This window comes from Mercenaria mercenaria, chromosome 13, assembly GCF_021730395.1.
Source record: "Mercenaria mercenaria strain notata chromosome 13, MADL_Memer_1, whole genome shotgun sequence".
Taxonomy (NCBI): domain Eukaryota; kingdom Metazoa; phylum Mollusca; class Bivalvia; order Venerida; family Veneridae; genus Mercenaria; species Mercenaria mercenaria.
In genome coordinates this window covers 55,663,446-55,686,786 of record NC_069373.1, presented here as the reverse complement: position 1 = coordinate 55,686,786, position 23,341 = coordinate 55,663,446, and the positions used below count along the sequence as shown (strand labels likewise).

Genomic DNA, 23,341 nt, shown 5'->3' with positions numbered 1-23,341 from the left:
AAAATCATCTGAACATATTGTTCAGTTCAAGATTAACAGAAATAACGATACGATGCCGTTTTAAAACAGCATTGATACTTGAAAAGTCTTTATCAGTCTATGCTTAACAAAGTATCTTCATTTGAACACTTATAAATACGAGATAACACTGGAGTTTGACAAGAGCTGTCTAATGAAACTCTGCTCGACTATATGAAGCCTTCCAATCTAATAGTAGCTAACATACACATTTTTTAGCAATTTTCTTTTAAGTTGAAAAGGGAGCATAATTTTGCTAAAATGTAAGTCAGAGTTGTTTGAAACTTTCTATCTGAGGTCATATCGTGATGCCAAAGATGTGTGGAGAATCTGAAAACATTCGGTCTACTATTTTCTGAGATACCGGCTTACATGCAAGACTGTCACTGAATTTCTACGTTTTAAAGGGGCATAATTTTGGCAAAAAAAAAATAAAAGCTAGAGTAATGTAACATACCACTTGAGGCCATCTCATGATGCATAAGTCCTACGTAAAGTTTGAAAGTATTTATCCAAACAGATTTTGGGAAACTTGCTTACGTACAAAACTTAGTTAAAAAGGGCCATAATTTTGACAAAATAAAATCTAGAGTTATGTAAATTGCTCCATGAGGTAATATATGACCATTTTGTGTCGATTCGCCGTAAAACCCAACTCACTCACTCCATGAGGTAACCTCATGATGTTGAAAACATGTGTCAAGTTTGGAAGCATTTGGTCCGGTTGATTTTGAGAAACATAATATATGCAAATTAAACCTTTAACCCGGAATTGTAGGAATTTCTAAACAATAAAATCTGTAAAAAGATTTAAAGTTTAAAGGGGCATAATTTCGAAAATATTAAAGCTAGAGTCGAGTAACTTGCCCCGTGAGGTTATCGGATGATACCAAACACATATAGGACACTTGACAGTATTTAACTGCGTATTGTTTTAGAAACCTTAAGCCAGAAAATCATAGTTTAAAAGGAGAATGATTAAAATAAAAAAAAATTGTCTAGAGCTATGAAACTTGCCCCGTACGGTAACCTGATGATGTCAAAGACAGGTGTGAAGTTGAAAGCATTTGACTCTGTAGGTTTTGAGACATCTGCTTACATGCAAAACATTAATCTGAAATTCTTAGTGATGTTTATTAAATAAAAGCTAAAATTATGTAATTGGTCAAGTGAGACTATCTTATGATGCCGGAAGAAAGTGTGAAGTTTGAAAGCATTAGTTCCAGTAGTTTTAGAGAAACCTGTTTTCATGCATATTTTTTTGACGCGGACGAAGACACGGGCGCAGACGAAAGTAGACAATAATAGTTGTACTAAATGAAAGAGCTGACAAGGCATTCAATGATTTGTCACCTTGGAAAGAAACCCGCGATGATATTATGAATTCATTACATTTATACAAGTGTAATAAATGTTTTGAACTGTGTTAAACAAAAGTTGAATGAGACATGAATTCAATGAACAAAGTCATTCAATAGTCCTTGTTAAAATGGGAGTGTTTTGCCAAAATATATGTCTTAAAAATGAATGTAATTATCTACCTTAACCGACTGTATTCAGTCTTTCAAATAAAAGATACGATTGGGTCTGTCGTAAACAAGGAAGAAATATTATAGAAATAAAACGAAACTGTGGAATATAACCAGATATTACGATATACGATACAAGGAGTGGAAAATAACGTGCATAACATTTTAGATAAAGTGCTTGATTTTTGTGTTGGCATTTGAAATGGTGAGTAGTAAGCTACGATATGATAGAAAGACTTATTTATAATGTATAGAAAAAGTTAAAGGTTTAAGATCATTTTTGAGATTGTATGATAATAACAGGATAAAATTTAAATGACTGTGAAACAGATCTTTATATCCCCATGGACTTGGATAAATCGATTAGAATTATAACGTCTTCAGTTAAGAGAAATGCAATTTGAAGTTTGTAGAATTTTACACTAAATGGAAGTAAACTGGAGTGTTTAACTTAAAACACTATTTTTGGGATGTGCATGACATGATTTGCCGATATATTTGCTTTTTAATCTAAAATATATCAAAAGTTTACAAGCTTTAGAAAGATAAAAGACTCAAGGACACATCAAATTCTATCAACACAAACGCTTTTATCTTTCATGTTTATTGTTCAACTAAGGAATGTTTTACCAACTTGTAATTTGATATAATGAGTAACTTTTTAATACGACTAATTCAAATGAATCCTACCTTTTTTAATAAAACATTGCTACTGTCTGTATTGTGCGTACGAATACGTCTAACAACTCTTAACTGTCTTTATTTGCACCTCTGTATTGTACGTTCGAGTAAGTCCGTGAACTCATAAAATCTGTCTTAATATGTACCTCTGTCTTGAATGTTCGAATAATTCTATGAACTTATAACGGTCTTTATACTTATCTGTATTGTCCGTCCGAATAATTAAGTCATGGAACGTAAGTCTGTCTTTATATGAACATGAACCTACGAAAGACCTGTGGTGACATTTCAATTTCAAGAATTTACGATTTCTGAGTATGAATTCGTGAAGTAGAAATCATGAAGTATTTAAATGAAATCGAGAATTCTTGAAGTGGTATTTGTTAAATCATGAAATCGTGAATAGTTGAATTCTTGAACTTTTGACATGAAATAAGGAAATCGTGAATTCATGAAGTTGTGATATATTGAATAATTGAAATCTTGAATTAGCGAAATTCTGAAATATTGAAATCTTGAATACTTGAAATCGATAACTTTTTGAAATTGTGAATTTCTGAAATATTGAATTATTGAATTATTGAATTCTTGAACTTTTGACATAAAATAATGAAATCGTGAATTCATGAAGTTGTGAAATATTGAATAATTGAAATTTTGAATTAGCGAAGTTCTGAAATATTGAAATCTCGAATACTTGAAATAGATAATTTTTTTGAAATTGTGAGTTACTGAAATATTGAATTATTGAATAATTGAAATATTGAACTTTTGAAATAAAATATGGAAATCGTGAATTTTTGAAGTTGTGAATTATTGCAAAATTGAAATCTTGAATTACTGAAAAATTGAAATCATGAATTTGTGAAATACTGAATTATTGAAATCTTGAATAATGGAAATCGAGAATTCTTAAAATTGTGAATTATAGAAATATTGAATTAATGAAAAATTGAAATATTGAATTAGGAAATCGCGAATTATTGAACTTCAGGAATTCAAGAATTCACGAATTCATGAAATCAAAAATTCACTATTTTTGCGTGAAAGTTTGAAAAATGTGAATTATTATATTTTGAATGGTTGAACTCACGATTTCAAGAATTGGCGATTTTTGCGTGAAATTTGGAAATTGTGAATTTGAACTTCAAGATTTCAAGAATTCAGGAATTCAATATTTCACAATTTTTGCTTGAAATGTGGAAATCATGAATTCGTAAAATCGTGAATTATTGAACTTCAAGATTTTACGATTTCAAGATGTCACGAATTCAATATTTAACAATTTTAGCGTGAAATTTGGAAATCGTGAATTTGTGAATTATTGAACTTCAAGAATTCATGAATTCACAATTTCAAGAATTCACGATTTCAATTTTTCACAATTTTTGCTTGAAATTAGGAAATCGTGAATTCTTGAAATTGTGAATTCTTGAACTTCAAGATTTCAATATTTCACATTTTTAGCGTGAAATTGGGAAATCGTGAATTTGTGAAATATTGAACTTGAAGAATTCATTAATTCACGATTTCAAGAATTCACGCTTTCAAGAATTCCCAATTTTTGCGTGAAAATTGGAAATCCTAAATATGTGAAATCGTGAATTAATGAACTTCAAGATTTCACGATTTCAAGAATTCACGAATTCAATACTTCACAATTTTTGCTTGAAATTTGAAAAATCGTGAAATCGTGAATTATTGAACATCAATATTTCACGATTTCAAGAATTCACGAATTTAATATTTCACACTTTTTAGAGTGAAATTGGGAAATTGTGAATTTGTGAATTATTAAACTTCAAGAATTCACGATTTCAAGAATTCAATATTTAACAATTTTAGCGTGAAATTTGGAAATCGTGAATTTGTGAATCATTGCACTTCAAGAATTCATGAATTCACAATTTCAAGAATTCACGATTTAATTAAAGAATTCATGATTTCAATTTTTCACAATTTTTGCTTGAAATTTGGAAATCGGGAATTCTTGAAATCGTGAAATCTTGTAGTTCAATAATTCACGATTTCACAAATTCACGACTTCTAAATTTCACGCAAAAATCGTGAAATCTTGAAATCATGAATTCTTGAAGTTCAATAATTCATGATTTCACAAATTCACGATTTCAGGAATTCATGCAAAAATTTTGAAATAATGAATTCGTGAATTCATGAAATCGTGAATTCTTGAAGTTCAATAATTCACGATTTCAAAAATTCTCGAATTCAATATTTCAATTATTTAATAATTCAAAATTTCAGTAATTCACAATTTCAAAAAATTCTCGATTTCAATTATTCAAGATTTCAAATTTCAGAATTTCACTAATTCAAGATTTCAATTATTCAATATTTCACAACTTCCTGAATTCACGATTTCCGTATTTCATGTCAAAAATTCAAGAATTCAATTATTCACGATTTTATGATTTCACAAATACCACTTCAAGAATTCTCGATTTCATTTAAATACTTCATGATTTCTACTTCACGAATTCATACTCAGAAATCGTGAATTCTTGAAATTGAAAGGTCACCATCGGTCTTTCGTATGAACCTCTGTATTGTATGTTCAAACAAGTCAATGAAATCATAATTGTCTTTATAGGTACCTCTGTATTGTACGTTCGAATACTGTAAGTCAATAAACTATAAAGTTCTGTCTTTATATGTACTTCTGTGTTGTACGTATATAGGTATAAGTCTTTAAAGTCTAACCTATGAAGTCGTAACTTTCATTAAGAACAATTTCCCAGAGAGATAATCAACTTAAACTTTTAACATAATGTGTTATATTACAACAGATTAAAATATGTTTCTTATTTAATTAAAACCTTCATCTTAATTCCAACAAAAACCCTTTGTTGTATTTGTGTACTTTAGTTAAAATAAAATATACTTTTAGGTTGTATCACAAATGTATAATATTAATTGTATTTTACGTACAGACATAAACATGAGCTATACAGACATAACCATGAGCTCTGAAAGTAAAGAAATAGAAAGTATCGAAGGTGCAGTTGAACAGAGAATATATGTTAATGGCAGATCAAGACACTCAAACGTTGGTAACAATCAGCATGTTGACAATAGAAGTTTACCAGGGTTACAAGAGTTTCATAAGAAGTCGTCTGCAGCTGACCTTAGATCCCCATCACCGTGTCCCGGAAGTAGAGCTTCGTCGGCAGATAGCATGGTACAATTATTATATATAAATTGAAACTCAAATTTATATTAGAATATCGTTAGCTGTTTGGTTTAGTATAGCTTGAAAAGTGTTTTGTCAAGCTGCGACACCCAACATCACACTGGAGTTTTGTTTCTTGTTAAGAATGAACATGGTAAGTTATGGGAAGAAAAGTAAACATCCATACGTTAAGTTTGAGTACAGGCCGAAAAGAGGGGACTTCTAAGACCAAGAACAAATGTCTCCGTTGACAGAATTGGACATTTCGTTTTTTTTTCTAAATAAAAACGCATTTTAAGAGCCAACGACTGTCTAAAATATACCCCCGTACTCGGTCCGAGTGTTGTAACATTTTCTGGAGCGTTAGACATTATTGAGTTCTTTCAAAGCACCCTCATCATCGATGTGCCCGAATATTAGTTATGTTGACTATAACTTTACTATGGCATCTATTTTTTCAAGGAATAATAATTTCTGATTTTCAGCCTATATCAAATCAAAGTGCGGTCCAGTTAAAAGATGATATTATTAAAGAAATTAAGACAGAAGTTATGAAACCAATCCAAGTCATGTATTCAAATATCCTCGAAGAAATACGAACTTTGAAACTTAGAAGTGAGACTGTCAGAGCAGATGTTTCGTGTCAGACTGACTTTCCAGGTGATAAACAGTTGTCGGCTGCCTGCAACACGAATTCAGCTGCATTGGGTGGACCACACAGTCTATCTGGTTCGGAAACTCCAGATTTCACCACTGAAGACGTTGAAAATGACATGTCAACTACAACTACGGTTGATAAGAAGCCAATTCCGTTATTAAGGAAAGATGATTACAACAATCGCAAGACATCTACCTTGCCAAGAACAACTCAAACTTCAAATAAATTCCGAAGTAACTCATCCAAGACAAGGGGACAAATCGTACAAGTTAGGCCTAGACCAAAATCCGAGGTGAATCCAACAATAGGTGAGAAATAAGCCATCAAGTTTTGAAGTCGTATTTTTATCTATTCTATCACGCTTTATCTTTTAACGCTTTTCAGAAAGAAAATCACTGCTTATCATCATAAAAATTAAGGAAAGTTTTGTTCTTTTGTTTGCTTCATTTACGATTAAACTGAACGATGCTTCTCTAAAGATACATCAATTTTAAACAGGAACTTACAGTAAATAAATGAAGGGAACCTCAGTCATAATGAAGTAAAACTTAATCATTTTAATACAAGTTTAATATCTAAACTGAGATACCGTTACATCTGAAAGGAACTAGATTAACTTTCTAAAAATCTAAAGGTGACATTTATATAATAAACACACTATTGTCATTCTTTTACCGAACGACGATATCACTGGTATCCAGATGATGTGATACATTATTCATTTATCTATATGCAGTTAATACAGTCGATAAAAGAGAAAGTCTTGCAAACGCTCTACAGTTTCATATTGAGGACATTGTTGATGGGCTAGCTTTTAATGAGAGCGATCTTCTTGACTGCATTGTAAGGGAACGGTATCTGACAGAGGACGAATACACATTGATTAAAAAAATGAGTGACAGGAAAGACCAAATTAGAGCTCTTGTAAGCACCATCAAAGGACGTGATCTACATGTTTTGGAAGGATTCGTGAAACACATCAAACAACGTATTCCAGCAGTCGCTGAAAAGTTTGAATGCAATATGGGTGACGGTGCGAATGGAAATACTTGCGGCCTTTGTAAATTAAAGACACAGTTCAATGTTAAACATGTGGTTGATAGTTTGTGGTCGATACAAGTTATAGATGATGGCATTTACAATCAAATAATTTCTTCTGTTGCAACTGTAGGAGCACAAAGTACATTATGGGTGGACATATTTAATTCTCTGAACAGTCTTAATCCCGAAAATGCTAAATTGGCTCACGCAAAATTGTTGAAGGCAGTCTCAGAAGATCACATGCTTATGCATTTAGAAAAAGATATAAAAGAACTGCTGATTAAGAATCATGGAAAGCTGATTTGCTCGTGTGAACCGAGATTCAATTTACCTAACACAGATTCAGTTATGCTTCCGACGTCAGGCCGATCTGTTTTACATAATTCTAGTTCCACATTCAGCAAAAATGGGAGATCAAATGGTTCTGCACCTGGTTGCACAAAATCTAACATCTCCGAAGAAACTAGCATACAGGTAAACATATTTCCAATCGTTATATTAGATATATTGTCATGTACAAACGCTTACTGACACAAGTAAAAAGCGTCTTCTTCCAAAAAAGAACGCGCAGTGCACGTGCCGGTAGGACACGTCTTTATTTCATTTGGTATCTCGCTACGCGATGAAAAGATTGGATCGATTCCCTTTTAACATATTGTTTTTCTTCTTTTTTTCAGACAGCACCTTCAACCACTTTTTCAAGAGGACATGATAGAAAAGGCAGTGATAATTCCTTAAAGCCCCCGCCTCTTCCGAAAAGACCATCGTTTGCAAAGAATTCTGCAACGGATGATCTTTCAACGAAAATGCCTTTCAATGCTCTCGAGCCTTCAAGTTCAAAAGATGTTTCAGTCCCCTCTGCGACCCAAATTCCAAAAGCAATGTCATTACCTGATCGGTCGTCACTGAACACGTTTTTCAAACATTCAACCAAATCAAAAACATCGAAAGAGCACAATACTGCATCACAGACATTGCTAGGTCCCCCGACAAATGATAAGAAAACCATGGAAACACATGATGAAACTCCTTCAGCGAGCGGAATTCCGCCTCTGCCTGTTAAGAAAAACAAATACTCAGCCTGGAAAAGAGCCGATGAACAGGGCCCATCTTATGTGTGACATATTGCAAGACAAATTATATTACAACATGACGAAACATACATGTTTACTACTAGATTGTGACCTATATTCAGTGTTAATTTTGAAACATAACATCATATGACAAACGTTTTACCAAACTTTGAGTAACGGCAAACAGATTTAATGACAGTTCATTCCCGGGAAAATTATTGTAACTTGTGTCTTTGATGGATATCTTAAAATATAACGACTTTGGAGAAGTTACAAAACAGCTTGCACAATGGAATAAATACTCTCTTGAAAGTCAGTCATTGAAATCGCTGTAAGACTTTGGTAAATTGTTATTACTAACCAAAGCGCTTAAAGCACTGATGATGACTACAATTGCTGCTAAAATATTTGTAAAATAATGGAAAGAAAGTGATCAAGTGACCTAGTTTTTTATCCAAAATAATACGGTTTCGAACATCGCTTAGATTCCATGACTACAAACATACTACCCAGGTTTCGTGTAGATTAGATAGAATTACAGGCTTTTACAGTGGGCATAAGGTTTTCTATGACTGGCCAAGTTTGTAAACTAAGATGACCCAGTTTCTAACTTAGTTTGAACATATTTATTCCACATAAATGTACATATAGTAATATAAACATGTATTACATCTGAATAGATAGGATTAGAATGAAAAACAGTGTCTTATAGAATTCTTCTTCCATGTTTTTACTTGAAGTATATCGAGGGTTCAACGCAATAAGGGCGTATCTACATATAAAAACTATATGTAGATACGCCCTTATTGCGTTGAACCCTCGATATGTCATTTAAATTAGGTTGAATGGGGTCTACATTTGTATCAACCCTGACATATATTTAAAAATAAATTTCGCTGAAGAGGAGGAGCAGAATACATTTTTTGAAACAGTTAATTTTTAAAACGTGCAAATCGTTGGTCAAAATGTACAGTGATGCCTAATTCTTTACACAGGCTTGTCACAAATAGACAGTATGTGATTGCTCGTGCATATAAGAGCACCGTTTTGCACGAGGTTCGTTTATATAACTCCAACATGCTTCATGTACCTTTGTCGTATTAAGTTGTTGTTCTGATTACTGGTATTACATAGATTTATTCGAATATACCATATTCATGTTTCAGACTATGTTTTAAACAGTTTTTTTTTTGTTTCTAGAACAGCGTTATTTTAATTGTGACATTGAATTTAAAACTCCATTCGACTGTGTGCATCACTGATACAATACAGTTTGTTTTGGTAGCATGGAAAATTTGAAAATACACTGAAGTGTTGGTATTATTCTATTCAATAATTTGTCACAATGGGGATTAAAATAATGCAAAAACATTATGAATGTCTTTCTTTAATACAAGTGTGATTTTGTTTACTGATAACAAACTTGAATAAGGGATAGATTAAATGAACTAGGTCTATCAAAAGGCATTGTTAAAAAGAAGATATTTTGCCAAACCATCCGTTTTCAAAAAGGGTATAACTAACTGTTTAAACAGATTGTATCGTGTCTTTCAGATAACAAAAATGTTAAAATCTATATGAAACAAGGAAGAAATATTACAGAAATTAAACGAAACCGTGGAATGCAACCCGACATACGATATAACGTTTTGAATAAATTGCGTGACTAACCATGTTTTTAAGAGAATGCGTTATGTTGATTTAATGCCTTTAATTTTTTGGACTAGATATACATCAACATTAGAACAGTATAATAACTATAGTATAATCGTACTGTCGTAAATTAATGAATGGCTAGCCCTTATCAACAATGTATTTTAAATTTTACACAAAATCATATACAACCTGTTACGAAATTGATTTTTGTTTGTTTGTTTTGGGTTTAACGCCGTTTTTCAACAGTATTTCAGTCATGTAACGGCGGGCAGTTAACCTAACCAGTGTTCCTGGATTCTGTACCAGTACAAACCTGTTCTCTGCAAGTAATGCCAACTTCCCCACATGAATTATCAGAGTGTTACGAAATTGGGCTCAGTACTGGGAAACAACGACAGAAGTCAGAAACACTGGCAGCCAGAAAGGTATTTCGGTAACTGTGTAGATTCAATTAATGCTGTAATAAACATATAATTACAAAATCGTCGGAGCTGGAATAGGAAAAAATGATCCGTGCCGGCTGAAACGTTTGAACAGGTGAATATACGTTGACGTACTTGTAATATAGGAACTTTTTGACTTTGCAAGTGAAATAGGTGATAATGTGTGATAAGGGTATATAAACGCCTTGTCGTTATATGGGGGGCTGTTGGAGAGGATTGGCTGGATTGTTTGATACTTTAAAATATTATAATATACTAGTAATAAAGTTAAAATACAGTGTGTATCAGAGATATTTAGAGAAATACACCTGTTCATTAAACTGTCGATTATGGTTTGATTTTTGTGATAATTTACATTGATATAAGGTTACCAAAAATATTTTTAAAAATTAGAAGTTTATTTTTGTCTTTGCGGTTTTATGGTGTGTATGAAATAATTTTGCGTTATTTGCATAATTTGATTTTAAATATCCACCAAAAGCGTACAACATTCCTATAGATAAAATACACAACAAAAGTCTCAAGGACAGACCGATGATCATGTTTACTTAAACGAATTTATCTATAATCTAGCTACCACAGTATATATGCTTGAAGATTTTATAAACTGTGTTAAACGACCACTTTAAATGCATCTATTTTATTTTATAAAGCCTGGTAAACTCTGTATTTATGACTGATGAAATTTAACAACATCTGATCATTTGGCTATTTTGTAAGATGTAAGTCATTTTCTGATGTAAGGACATAGGCACGGGCAATATGCGTAACCACCTTGCCATTTCCTGTTCTAAAACTATCATGTTTTAACGTTTTTTTACGGTTAGGATTGCTGTTACGTTTAGTCCCAAAACGCTTATATCTTACGCACTGGCGAGACTTCTGATCTTTTTTGTCAAGGAATTTTCTTATAGATCCGCATTCGCCTGCTGCCAAATATTTGTTTGTTAGGAAAGAAAAGTCTAAACGTTCGCTATCTTGAAATACAAGTCCATCAACAACTTAATTGGTACGTGATTGTAGGGCGTTTATTACCTAGGTATTCTCAGACAAGTATGATATTTCGAGACAATGGTCTTTAAAAATATAAAGCAGTAAATATCGAGAATAGATTTCCGAAAATTATACAGTTTCTGACGGTCTCTACTTTACTCGGGTTCATTTGCTTTTGCAGAAGTCGAATGGTGTTTAACATTCAAAAGAAGGTTTATGATATCCGGCCGAAGGCTATCATAGCTAGCCGTTTGTTAAGGATACACTAAGCAGTGTGGGAGTGGTTGCTTTAACATTGTTTTCTTCAACATTTCCAAAGAAAAAGCAGGCATGAAGCATATCAAAATGAAGGCGAAAAGTTACGCTATACCACGGTACTATTTTGATAAGATTTTATATATCAATATTCTGTAAGGATAACAAAATACGTAAAGTTCTACTGTTATCTTCAAACAGATTTAACTCTCTTATACACTTTTATAGACTTGCCATTTAAATGCAATTTCCTTTACAAATAAAGAAACGGAAACATTTCAAACACTTCACCGAGTTGTGAGTTGTGAATTTCTGTTCAGACAAAAAGACGAAAATGTCTTGTATAACTTTGTTCTTAGGGTCTTCGCTCAGTAAAAGCTAAATTTCCTTTATTTTTGTGCCAGCGAATCAGACTACTCCATTCTTCAATCCTATATATTAATAGGCCGACAGTTTGAACATTTTAAACCTTATCTACAAATAATTAGACCTCTTGATCATGACAGTCAGTGGAAATCCGTTATATTTACTTTGTGAAAATCACCTATATAATTTCGGTCACATTAAAGAGCGAGAAAAACCATGACTTAATTATGGTTGTTCTTTTCAGAAAGGTGTTATTGTAAACACATGTCAAATGCTTACTGTTTATCCTGCATATTCATCAAATAAAGGTTTTATATTTAAACTTTTTAAATTCATTTGTGGCCTCTGACAGAGGAAAGTATGATGAATTTATATAAAAAATTAAAAAAAGTGTCAAAAAAAGTGCCAGTTCACACCTTTAAATTAGTGTTTCCTTAATCTTTATCAAGCTTGGAACCATTGTCTTTTTGTTCAAAGCACTGCATTTTTTTTTCATCATCTAGGCTACTTATTAAAGTCCTATTCTTAATATAGTATGTACATTTCATTTCCGAAGCCTCCAGCATAGATTTTATTGTCATTGCATGAATATGCTATGCACCCAACCGGTATATTCAGTATCCCCACTCTGCCACGTTAATAGACAACTGATGAATGTTTGACATTCCAGACTCGCAACAAAGACACAACCTTCATTGTCCACTACTATTCCATACGGCTCAGTCAGCTCCCTGTAGACATCCTTCACCTTTCCATCTAATGTAACCCTGGTTACTGTATTCTTAACGTTATCTGATACGTATATTGTTTCAAGGTCGGGACTTAAGACGAGATAAAGTGCCCTTTTAAACAAGCTTTCTCCATTCACATCAGCAAAGATATTCCGCTTAACAGTCCCTTTCAGGTCGAGAATTTGAACATAAGTGATGCAAGAGATGATCAGATTTTGTCTGCAACATGCAATCCCTGCACACTCACCCTGAACATTGATGTGATGGTCTTTACTTAGCGTACCTGCCTTAGATAATGTCAAAAACTGGATTTTCTTTTCATCCGGAAGCGTAACAGCCACTTGATTGTCTGCTACCTTGGTAACATCCCAAAGTCTTGTGATCATGTTCTTCTCTGAAACCACACATAACTTTTTCAAATCTACTACTTTCACTTTCTTGTTTCCATTATCTACAACAATAGCATTGTGATCGGATAACACGCACAGTCCACTTATTACAGGAGATGCCTTATCTTTGCTTGTGCGGAGATTGACCTTTGTCCTTACTTTTGCTGTGCTCATTTTCTCTGAGCCTTTAACTACAACACTGCCCATGCTGTTTATTCTTTTCATCATGTCTTCAATTTGTAATGAGGGTATGTATTCAATATTTTTCTTTTGAGGTTCTTTCTTTAGATCACCTCTTTTTCTTTCCAAGATATGTTTAGCTTTTTGCATGGCTATGAACAGTTCGCATTTTTGTCCAGTTTTCATTTTGGTTTCAAGGTCGGATTTAATGTTCTGCAAATCTGTTATTGCCATTATTTTGTGACTCAAGACGTCTTGAAGCTCATTGTTGATATCAATTTCCTTATCATTTATCTGTGTTTCCATCATATATTCAAGACTGTCAAAAAATCTGTTGACATCAGTCCTTTGTCTTTTAAGTTCTGCTTTCGCTCTGATGCACATTTTACTAAAATCTTGAATATTTGCATCAGCAGAGTTTGTACTACTGTTGAGCTGCTGACATATGTCGTCTATATTTTTGGAAAATTCTCTGACCTGCTCAATGCATTCAGTCCCTTTAGCTATGTCTGGAATATGATTTACGTTTTGACATTGTCGGTGATTGAGTGCAATGCATACACTGCATCCAAGGGAGTTGCATGATCCGCAGAAAAAATCAACAGTTACATCCCCATGTGAACCACATTTTTGCTGGCACACGTCCTTTACGGAAACGGACGTTGGTATTTGTGGCATTTTGTCTTTATCGAGAAGAACATGGTTTTGAAATACTTTCAGTTTTCTGTGGTAGGTATAGCAGTGTTTACACAGATATTCTGAACAGTCCGAGCAATATCCTGCCGCTTCAATCCGTTTACCATCTTTCTCACACGGTTCACACAGAATATCCACTATTTCATCTGAAGTGTTTTTAACTGATGGGCTCCATTTGTCAGCCATTTTGTACACGTCGTTATCAGTTTCTCAAATACTTAACGTATATACATACTATATTAGGTGTCACCCCGGTATAGAAGTACTTCCGGGTCGTTGTATCCTAGAAAGTAGTTCTTTGAAATTTTGAAGTTCCCAATTTAACGCTATCCCTACTTTGACATGTTATATTCCAAATGTATTTATTGATACTGTGTACATTTTTTGTCATTTCTGATGTCTTTAACAGTTGTTTTATGTGTGTTTTTCAGGATTACATTTCTGTGCGGAAGGATTAAAAAACTACACCAGACTGGTGGCCATGACCGGTATGACTTTTTACCGAATATGAGTCATATTCGCGAATATGAGATTAAATACCGAATATGAGATATATTTTTTTTATTTGTGAACTTAATTATTTTTTGTTAATATCAAACAATAAAACATATTAATAAGATATTTCAGGCGAAATTTGGGTGGATTTGAAGCATTTTTTAGGTATTTGATTACAATAATTCACCCGAGCGCTAAGAATCTCATATTCGTGTATGCGGATAATGACCGAATATGAGATGTAAATATTTCTATTTTGATCTAAATGAATTATTTTTATACAAAACTTTTATGTATATTATCATTATAGTTCAGGCGAAATTTGGGTTGATTTGAAGCACTAAAATGTATTAATATGAAATAATTCATTCAAGCTGTATCAATGTCATATTCCTTTATGCGTGGTTAAGACCAAATATGAGATGTACTTTTTAAATCTATGAATTAAATGTATTGTTTTTCATATTAAACTGTAATATATATTATCATGATATTTCAGGCGAAATTTGGGATCATTTGAAGAACGGATAAGGTACTTAAATGAAATAATTCACTCCAGCAGTGAGAATCTCATATTCGTGTATGCGCAGCAAAGACCGAATTTGAGATGTATTCTTTGTATTTATAAATTAAAATATTTTTTTATACCAGACTGTAATATATATTATCATTATATTTCAGGCGAAATTCGGGTTGATCTGGCGCAGTAACAATGTATTTATTTGAAATAATTCATTCAAGCTGATTCAATGTCATATTCGTGTATGCGTGGTTAAGACCGAATATGAGATGTACTTTTTAAATCTATGAATTAAATGTATTGTTTTTCATATTAAACTGTAATATATATTATCATAAATATTTCAGGCGGAATTTGGGTTCATTTGAAGAACGGATAAGGTACTTAATTGAAATAATTCACTCCAGCAGTGAGAATCTCATATTCATGTATGCGCAACAAAGACCGATTATGAGATGTATTTATGAATTTTTTTTTTAAACCAAACTGTAATATATATCATCATTATATATCAGGCGAAATTTGGGTTGATTTAAAGCACTAATAATGTATTTATTTTAAATCATTCACTCAAGCTGTATTGATCAATGTCATACTCGTGTATGTGCGGTAAAGACCGAATATAAGTTGTAAAAATATCATCTATGAATAAATGAATTATTATTTATCATCACACTGTAATATGTATTATCATAATATTTAAGGCAAATTTCGGATTGAATTAAACACTCAGATATCTAAATGAATTCACTCCAGCAGTCAGAATCTCATATTCGCGTGTGCGCGGAATAGACCGAAGACCGAGATGTAATATTTCTTAATCGTCAATTCATTAAAGCATTTTTATAAGCTATTTATATGAAATAATTCACTCAAGTTGTATCAATGATACATTATCAGTTATATATATATATATATATATATATATATATATATAATATATATTATATATATATATATATATATATATATATAGCTCAAATATCGTATAACGGGCATTATTATATTTTTATTTTCAATTGCGAAAAAAATTCTTTAATGACACGCATTGAAAACATTTAATAACTTAAACTTTGATATGTCATGGTCAGTTATCGTATATATGAGTCAGTTACTGTGTTCAAGAAAAAAACAAAACATTTAAATAAATGGAATAATAAACAAACACCGATCTTTTTGTGCTATTAAACATCATATGTGAAAATAGGGGAAAAGATTCTTTCATGGTGCGCTTTGAAGACATTAAATAATTTTATCATTTTGCTGTGTATATAGCTTAACGATATGAAAAAAAAACACACACAAAAAACAGCAACCATGTAAATAAAGTAAAAGATAAACAAATGCCACGCTTTTTTTGCTATAAGTGGATTTTTGTTAGTTTTTGCCAAAAAAAACCCCTGTTAATCTGATAATCAGTGATAAATTGGTGTTAATTATCCCTTTAAGACAATGTATATAACATAATTAATCAGAACATCCAATAATAACTGAACTAACCAGATTAAACTCCGCTGTTCGAATTGCGCTAATTGTTTCCAACTGTGTCAACTGAGCACGGGCACACGTCCCAATTATGTGGCCCCAATAAACACGATTTATTCGGTATCCTCGCAAATAATACAAATGTCATCGTTTTTGTACTTCTTATTCGCTCATTCGAGTGATATTTTTACAATTATTTTTCAACTTGGATAACTTTCTTCTGAGTGGAAAAAAGAATGTGAAGAAATATTTCGTCAGTTCTGTTTCCCGTCAAAATGTGTGCCATAAAATGTTGTGATATATTATGAATGTCTACAATATTTCACAAAACAATAGCAGACATTTAAGTCAATACGCAACGTATATATGTCACCGTTAATACGTAATCATATTGAAATACACTTCATCTTTAATATGATCTAATGTTTTTGCGGCTTTCGTGAATAAATTAGAAACCAGAGAAGAACAAACTTACACAAAGTATATAAATTAAATGCAAAATAAATAAAAACGCCATAATACTGCGCGGTACTTATATAGACTTGTACATATGAAGTGATATATATTCCCGACATGATACTTGTATCCCGTTTTTTTGATAAGTTGTATTCAATGGGGAATCGTTTTATTTTAAATGTTATAATGACATTGCTCATTATTTTCTGCGTATATACATAGATAGTTGTTTTGTCAGTCACTGAAAAGTGGAAGAAGATATATTGATTAAAAGAAGAAAACTTCAACAGATCAACCCCCGCAATGTGTATACGAATGTAAAACTGGTTTCAAACAGAGTTACGTGCGCACATGCCACCCTTCACAAGTTATCAGATCTATACATTTCTTTAAAACAAGAGCCGTTACCACACATGATGTATCAATCACATGTTAAAGCGGTTTTGCGGCACCGGCAGAACAGTGCTCGGTGTAGATAAAACGTACAATTTAGGCGATTTTCATGTAACGCCAACCGTATATAAAGATTTGTCAGTCAAAAGGGAAAGCTCAAAACAACATCCTATCACTTTCGGGCCGACTTTCATACACACTAACTCATCTGAAAAAGCGTACTATTCTTTCTTCCACGACATAGCAGACAATTTACAAATGGATGAAATTAAAAACTTAGTTATAGGCTCGGACGAGGAAAAATCTTTTAAGGTAGCAATCGAACGTTGCCTACCCGGAAGTACACATACGTTATGCACGCGACATCTTCGACAAAACACAAATAATTACCTGAGGATCATGTAGGCTATACAAAACCAGAACGAATACAATTAACCGATGCGATATATGGCGAAGATGGGGTTTAACATTCGCGAAAGACATTGACACATTTGAATATAAACTTGATCGCATTAAAGAAAAAATAGAAACATATGATGGAAATTGTGGAGATAAAAAATTCATGCCGTATTTCACAGACAAACTGTTGCCAGTGTTAAAACACTATGTAATAGAGCCGTGCAATAATGGTAAAATTGAACGCGGGTGGACAAATAATAATTGTGAATCGGGAAATCACATTCTGAAATCAGCTACTGGTTGGAAACGCACTGACATTCCGAATTTTATAAATCTACTGGCTGACATTGTGGATGCGGAGCGTACTGAACGCTGTCGCGCAATTCGGGGAGCGGGGAATTATGAACTGGACGAAATGTATTTGCATCACAAAATAAAATTTTCATGCATCAGAGACAATGCGTCATTTAATAGCAACAACAACCACTTTTTTGTTATTTTGATTACAAAGAAAATTTATGTTTTCGTACTTTTGTAGGTATAGGTATGACATTTTTAAGTAACTATTTATTACTTTCAAAATTGTTAAAATAATTAAAAGTAATGGGCCATGAAGAGAGTTCCTCCTCGTGGTGTGGCCTGGATGTTGCATTTCGCATAAAGAACAGAATGCTGAATTCCACGATCAATGGAATCGTTTCATTGTTATAGAATATAAACTTGATAACGACTGAAACAATTTTTTTGTGTGTGTGTAGAAAATATACCTTGAAATATATAATTTCGAAATGCGAAATGCAATAACTGAACACTCTCAATAAAAACTTTTATTAGTTCTTCAAACCAACTCAAATTTCGCCTGAAATATTATGATAATATATATTACAGTTTGGTATTAAAAACAATACATTATATATATATATAAACAGGAATATGAGATTCTAAGGGCTCTGGTAAAGTATTCTAATAAAATACCGTATTAATGCTTCAAATCAACCCAAATTTTGCCTGAAATATTTTATTAATATGTTTTTCTTTTATTTAAACAATAATTTAATTTATAAATACAAAGAATACTTCTCAAATGCGGTCTTTGCTGCGCATACACGAATATGAAATTCTAGCTGCTGGAGTGAAGTATTTCAATTAAATACCTGATTCGTTCTTCAAATGAACCCAATTCTCGCTTGAAATATTATGATAACATATATTATAGTTTGATATAAAAAAACAAAAACAACAACATTTAATTCTTAGATTAAAACAGTAAATCTCATATTCGGTCTTTACCACGAATACACGAATTTATGACACTGATACAGCTTGAATGAATTATTTCATATTAATACATTTTAGTGCTTCAAATCAACCCAAATTTCGCCTGAAATATAATGATAATATACATAAAAGTTTTGTATAAAAATAATTCATTTAGATCATAATAAAAATATTTACATCTCATATTCGGTCATTATCCGCATACACGCATATGAGATTCTAAGCGCTCGGATGAATTATTGTAATTAAATACCTTAAAAATGCTTCAAATCCACCCAAATTTCGCCTGAAATATCTTATTAATATGCTTTATTGTTTGATATTAACAAAAAATAATTAAGTTCACAAATAAAAAAAATATATCTCATATTCGGTATTTAATCTCATATTCGCGAATAGGTTATTAATAAAACCCGGCCCGGCCTGGCCCGGCCCAAACCACGGAAATAGCCGATTCCGATTGTACGGAAACCACCGGAAACTTACGGACGGAAGGCTAATATAATTACGAATGATATCGTGTCTATATCAACTTGCATATTTAGAGTTTAGTAAAAAACACTGAACTTTATGAAGCCCGCGAGGAACTTCTTTGATGAATGGGTTAAAAGACTGCGTGTTCTTGCAAAAACGTCTAAATATAATTTGTAAACTTGTACACAGGAATCGTTATACACAGCGTTGTTTTGACGAGCCTTCTAATTAGTTCCCGAAAGTTTGTATCGTTATATAATACTTTATAATCACGTTTTGTCCAAAAAGGTGTTATATTTTGAAGAAAGGAATTCCTCTCGGGCCTCAAAGAGTTTTTGTTTCACCTGTGCATTCCTAAAGCCTAAATAATTCTTTGTGTCCAGTAACATGCCTAAAATAGGTAGTAAATAGGTAGGGTTTTTTTTATACTTTTTTGTTCAATGAGACTTTACAGAAATTATTTTTATATTTCTAATATCACTGACAATTTCTAAAGAATAGAATGAGCAGTTTTTTAAAAACTTTTTATTAAAAAGTTTTTAAAAAATCTCAAAGACCATAAAACGTTTGGGGTCATGTGAAAAATTTAAATTAGGTCGGGATCCCGATTACGCACGGAGAATGCAGCGTTGAATATTGAAAAGTTTTACACACGGTACCCCATATTTTTAAAATTTTCCTGTATAAATGTATAGAAACAAATACTGAGATAGGTTTGTTCACGCAGTATTCTGAGTATCTCTTGAAATTAGTCAACTGAATTGACGTACGATGAAAGTCACACATTGAATTTATTGTGGTATATTGCAGTTTGTGGCATAGTCTTTGCACTTCATTCTCATCAATCAGATGTTCGACAGACTTCCGATATTCGATTTCATATTCGGCAGGTTGCTATAATGTTTTAACATCTTTTTTATTTTTATTTTTTTCAAGTTTGCAAGTAATCTCTGAGTAATCTAACTTACTTCAGTTATATTCAAATTAGTTCAAAACTATATAGAGTAGAATCGTGATACAAATTTACCTTTTTTTCATTTTTGTACAGATGTCTCGTAATCCGGAGGTCGCGGGTTCGATTCCTGTCAGCGGATTTTGACCGTGACTCCAACAGTCCCTTCTTTCGGTGCGAGTATGGTTAGTTTCCAGGATGCAGTCATCGGAGTGTATTTGACATTAGTTGGTGAACCAAAATCGACGCGAAAAAGAAATCCTGTTGAATGGGAAAACAAAAATAACTTTTACTGCAATCAATATATAGAACGTATTCACACATGTTACGTGAAAAAAGACCAAGTAAAGAACTTGTAAGGTTCGTTTGGGATATTTTCTATGCTGCTACACTTTCAGAGTAATGCATTTAGATACTCAAGATTTAAACTTCATAGGTTAGACATATCTTGCAAACTTTGCAATTTATTTAGGATGATTTGATATATTATTGTTTTATCAGAATGTCCTTTCAGTCAGTTTGCTTGTGCTCGGCTTTTCTGGTTACATATCTAACTGAAGAATCGTTTGAGCCCGCTATTTCATAATTTACAAATAAGTCTGGAAAAAGCAAAATAAAACTGTAAATGGATGTTGTTTCGTATATTCAATTCTCACTATTTCTTCTTTAAGATTTTTTTTTGTTATTTTTATCAATATCCACAGTGTACTGCAGGACGATTGACTCCAACTTTGCTGTTCTTTTCTATGGTCACGCTCAACTTTGGACCACACCGGAAGTGAACTGTACTTGTATTATATTGAACAGCTTTAATGCTGTCGCATCTGAGCCCCTAGTTTTGTGAGTTTTTTCCATTGGTAGTTCCAAACTATCGTACACTATGGCAAATTATCTGTTGCTTTTTTATATACAGAGTAATTGTTCGATAGTTTGCTGTTTTTTACGAATGATTGAGTGTAATTCTCTTTTTCCCCACTTTTTTTTTTTTTTTCGGCTATAATGGGGTTGTTAAACTGCCACATGTGTGGGCCAAATCCATAAAGCATCTCCCCGGGACAAGTTTTAACCTTACTTATTTTTTTAGCTTTATGGTAAAGAAAGTGTAATGTAGCGGGATTTTCAAAAAACAAGTTGAATCCTTCATAACTTGTTTAAATAATAGTAAAAGTTGATCTTAACCGATATTAATTGTATTGAAAAGGTAAAGTTTTTTTTTTTTCCTTACTTCTTACGCTAATCGCGTCGAGGAAATCTCATTTAGCTCCAACACCTAAATATTTATACAATGTAGTTGTGACGTCTGTTTTTAAGGAGATTAATTTTTTTCTTTTTTTTTCTTTTTTTTTCGTGTTTTTGGGGGGGGGGGGGGGGGGGGGGAGGGTTGGCCATTTTATCCAAATAGTATTTATGTTTCATTTGTATAACAGGCCCATTGAAACTGTATGTTTTCAAACGGAAGACTAAGTAGTGTGTTCTTTTTTCACAAATACAATTATGATAAAAAATAATATTAAAAAAATGAATTGTATATGAGCGAAAAAACTGATAATCAGGGGTCTCAGTCTTCGATTTTCGCGGTATTGTCTTAATTTCTCCTACCATATTTTTCAGCGCGCGCTATTGCACACTCAATTTTTACATACAAATGACTTTGTATCTAAGGGGAAAATTAGTTAATCACCAAAACAAGTTTTACAACAGATTAAACTTCGTTTTTATTATATTCCTTATTTTGTTGCCATTTTCGATTTTCTACTTTATTGTACGCGTGTATACTTGATACATGTTACAACACAGAAGCGGCGTTAATGAAAAAACATTAAATAGTACTTCTTATTAACAACTTTATTGATTCGTTCGCAATCAGTATTGTATCTTTTATTTTCTAAAAATGTTACTGAATTGTTTTTGCATGAAATTAAATTTTATAAAATGTCTACCAGGTTTCTTTTTCAATGCTGCGGTGCTGGAAAATTGGGTCTAGGGCATATTAAAGAATCACGACCAATCGTAAAAGTCAGATTAGCCGGGAAGAATTATTCCTGTTGAGGCCTTTTAGATTTTAAGCCCATTTTCGTTCATCATTGTATTGTACTATTTACTGTTTAATTACTTAACTCTTTTCTTACAGTAAACTTACAATGGGTCGCATTGAGTAATATTTAGTCACGGATACGGTTAGAGGTATTTCGGGGATCACCATCTCAGGAATGACATTAATTATTTTATTATTTACCGTAAAATTATGAAATGATTTTTTTAATCATAAAAAGGCTATTACTTACAAAATTTTGTTAAAACAGAATTAAGGGAGGCTTTATAGTATGCATTAGAAATGTCGCGTCTTTTGTGTATAAAAATACTTTTGATTGGTATAGTTCTTGAGGTTGCATAACGCTGTATTTATGGGCATATTTACACCAAAAATCAGCAGCTGTAACATTCGAAAAAACGGCGTTTACTACGGAACATATATGGAGCACTCTTTTTCTTAGTATGTAGTAGTTAGTTAATTTTCCAGTTGATGGTGATAGTTTCAGTTTAATATTTGATGAAATAATGTTTCTAATTGTTGCATGTAGAAACAAATCATTCAAAAGCAGAGAAAAGAATTATAGGCCAGGTTCACAATGTATGAACACAGACAAAGTAAATTTAATCCTATGTTAAATAAGCGCATCGTCTTTTAATAGTACGAACGTATCGATCTCAAAATAGGGACTTGAAATGTAATATCACATGCGCAGGGAAAAACAAAAATGAGCGTTTGTTGCGCATGTTGATATGAAATTATGTTTTAACAATTATAAATCTAATATATAGTCCTTTCTCACTGTTCTAGGGGAATGTGCACATGTTCAACGATTAAAAGTCGTTATTTTTCGATGGCGGAGCACAAACAAAGTATTGACTCCAGATGTGACGTCTACGTTAACAGTAAAACTATGCGACGTCAGATATACAATTAAACTACGAAAGATGACCTAAGG

General features: G+C 32.4%; 2 protein-coding genes across 2 annotated transcripts; one reads left to right on the top strand and one right to left on the bottom strand.

Moving 5' to 3' along the window:
* Window positions 1-1,590: 1,590 nt before the first annotated feature.
* On the top strand, window positions 1,591-9,561 carry LOC123528679 (uncharacterized). The gene is made up of 5 exons (XM_053521893.1): window positions 1,591-1,752; window positions 5,180-5,427; window positions 5,904-6,384; window positions 6,813-7,591; window positions 7,795-9,561. Exons 2-5 carry the CDS (start codon window positions 5,188-5,190, stop codon window positions 8,236-8,238), a joined length of 1,944 nt encoding a protein of 647 aa, XP_053377868.1. The 5' UTR covers window positions 1,591-1,752; window positions 5,180-5,187; the 3' UTR covers window positions 8,239-9,561.
* Window positions 9,562-12,480: 2,919 nt separating this feature from the next.
* On the bottom strand, window positions 12,481-14,085 carry LOC123530309 (uncharacterized). Its single transcript, XM_045311081.2, has one exon. The coding sequence runs from the start codon at window positions 14,083-14,085 to the stop codon at window positions 12,481-12,483; it is 1,605 nt and encodes a 534-aa protein (XP_045167016.2).
* Between the last annotated feature and the right edge of the window lie 9,256 nt (window positions 14,086-23,341).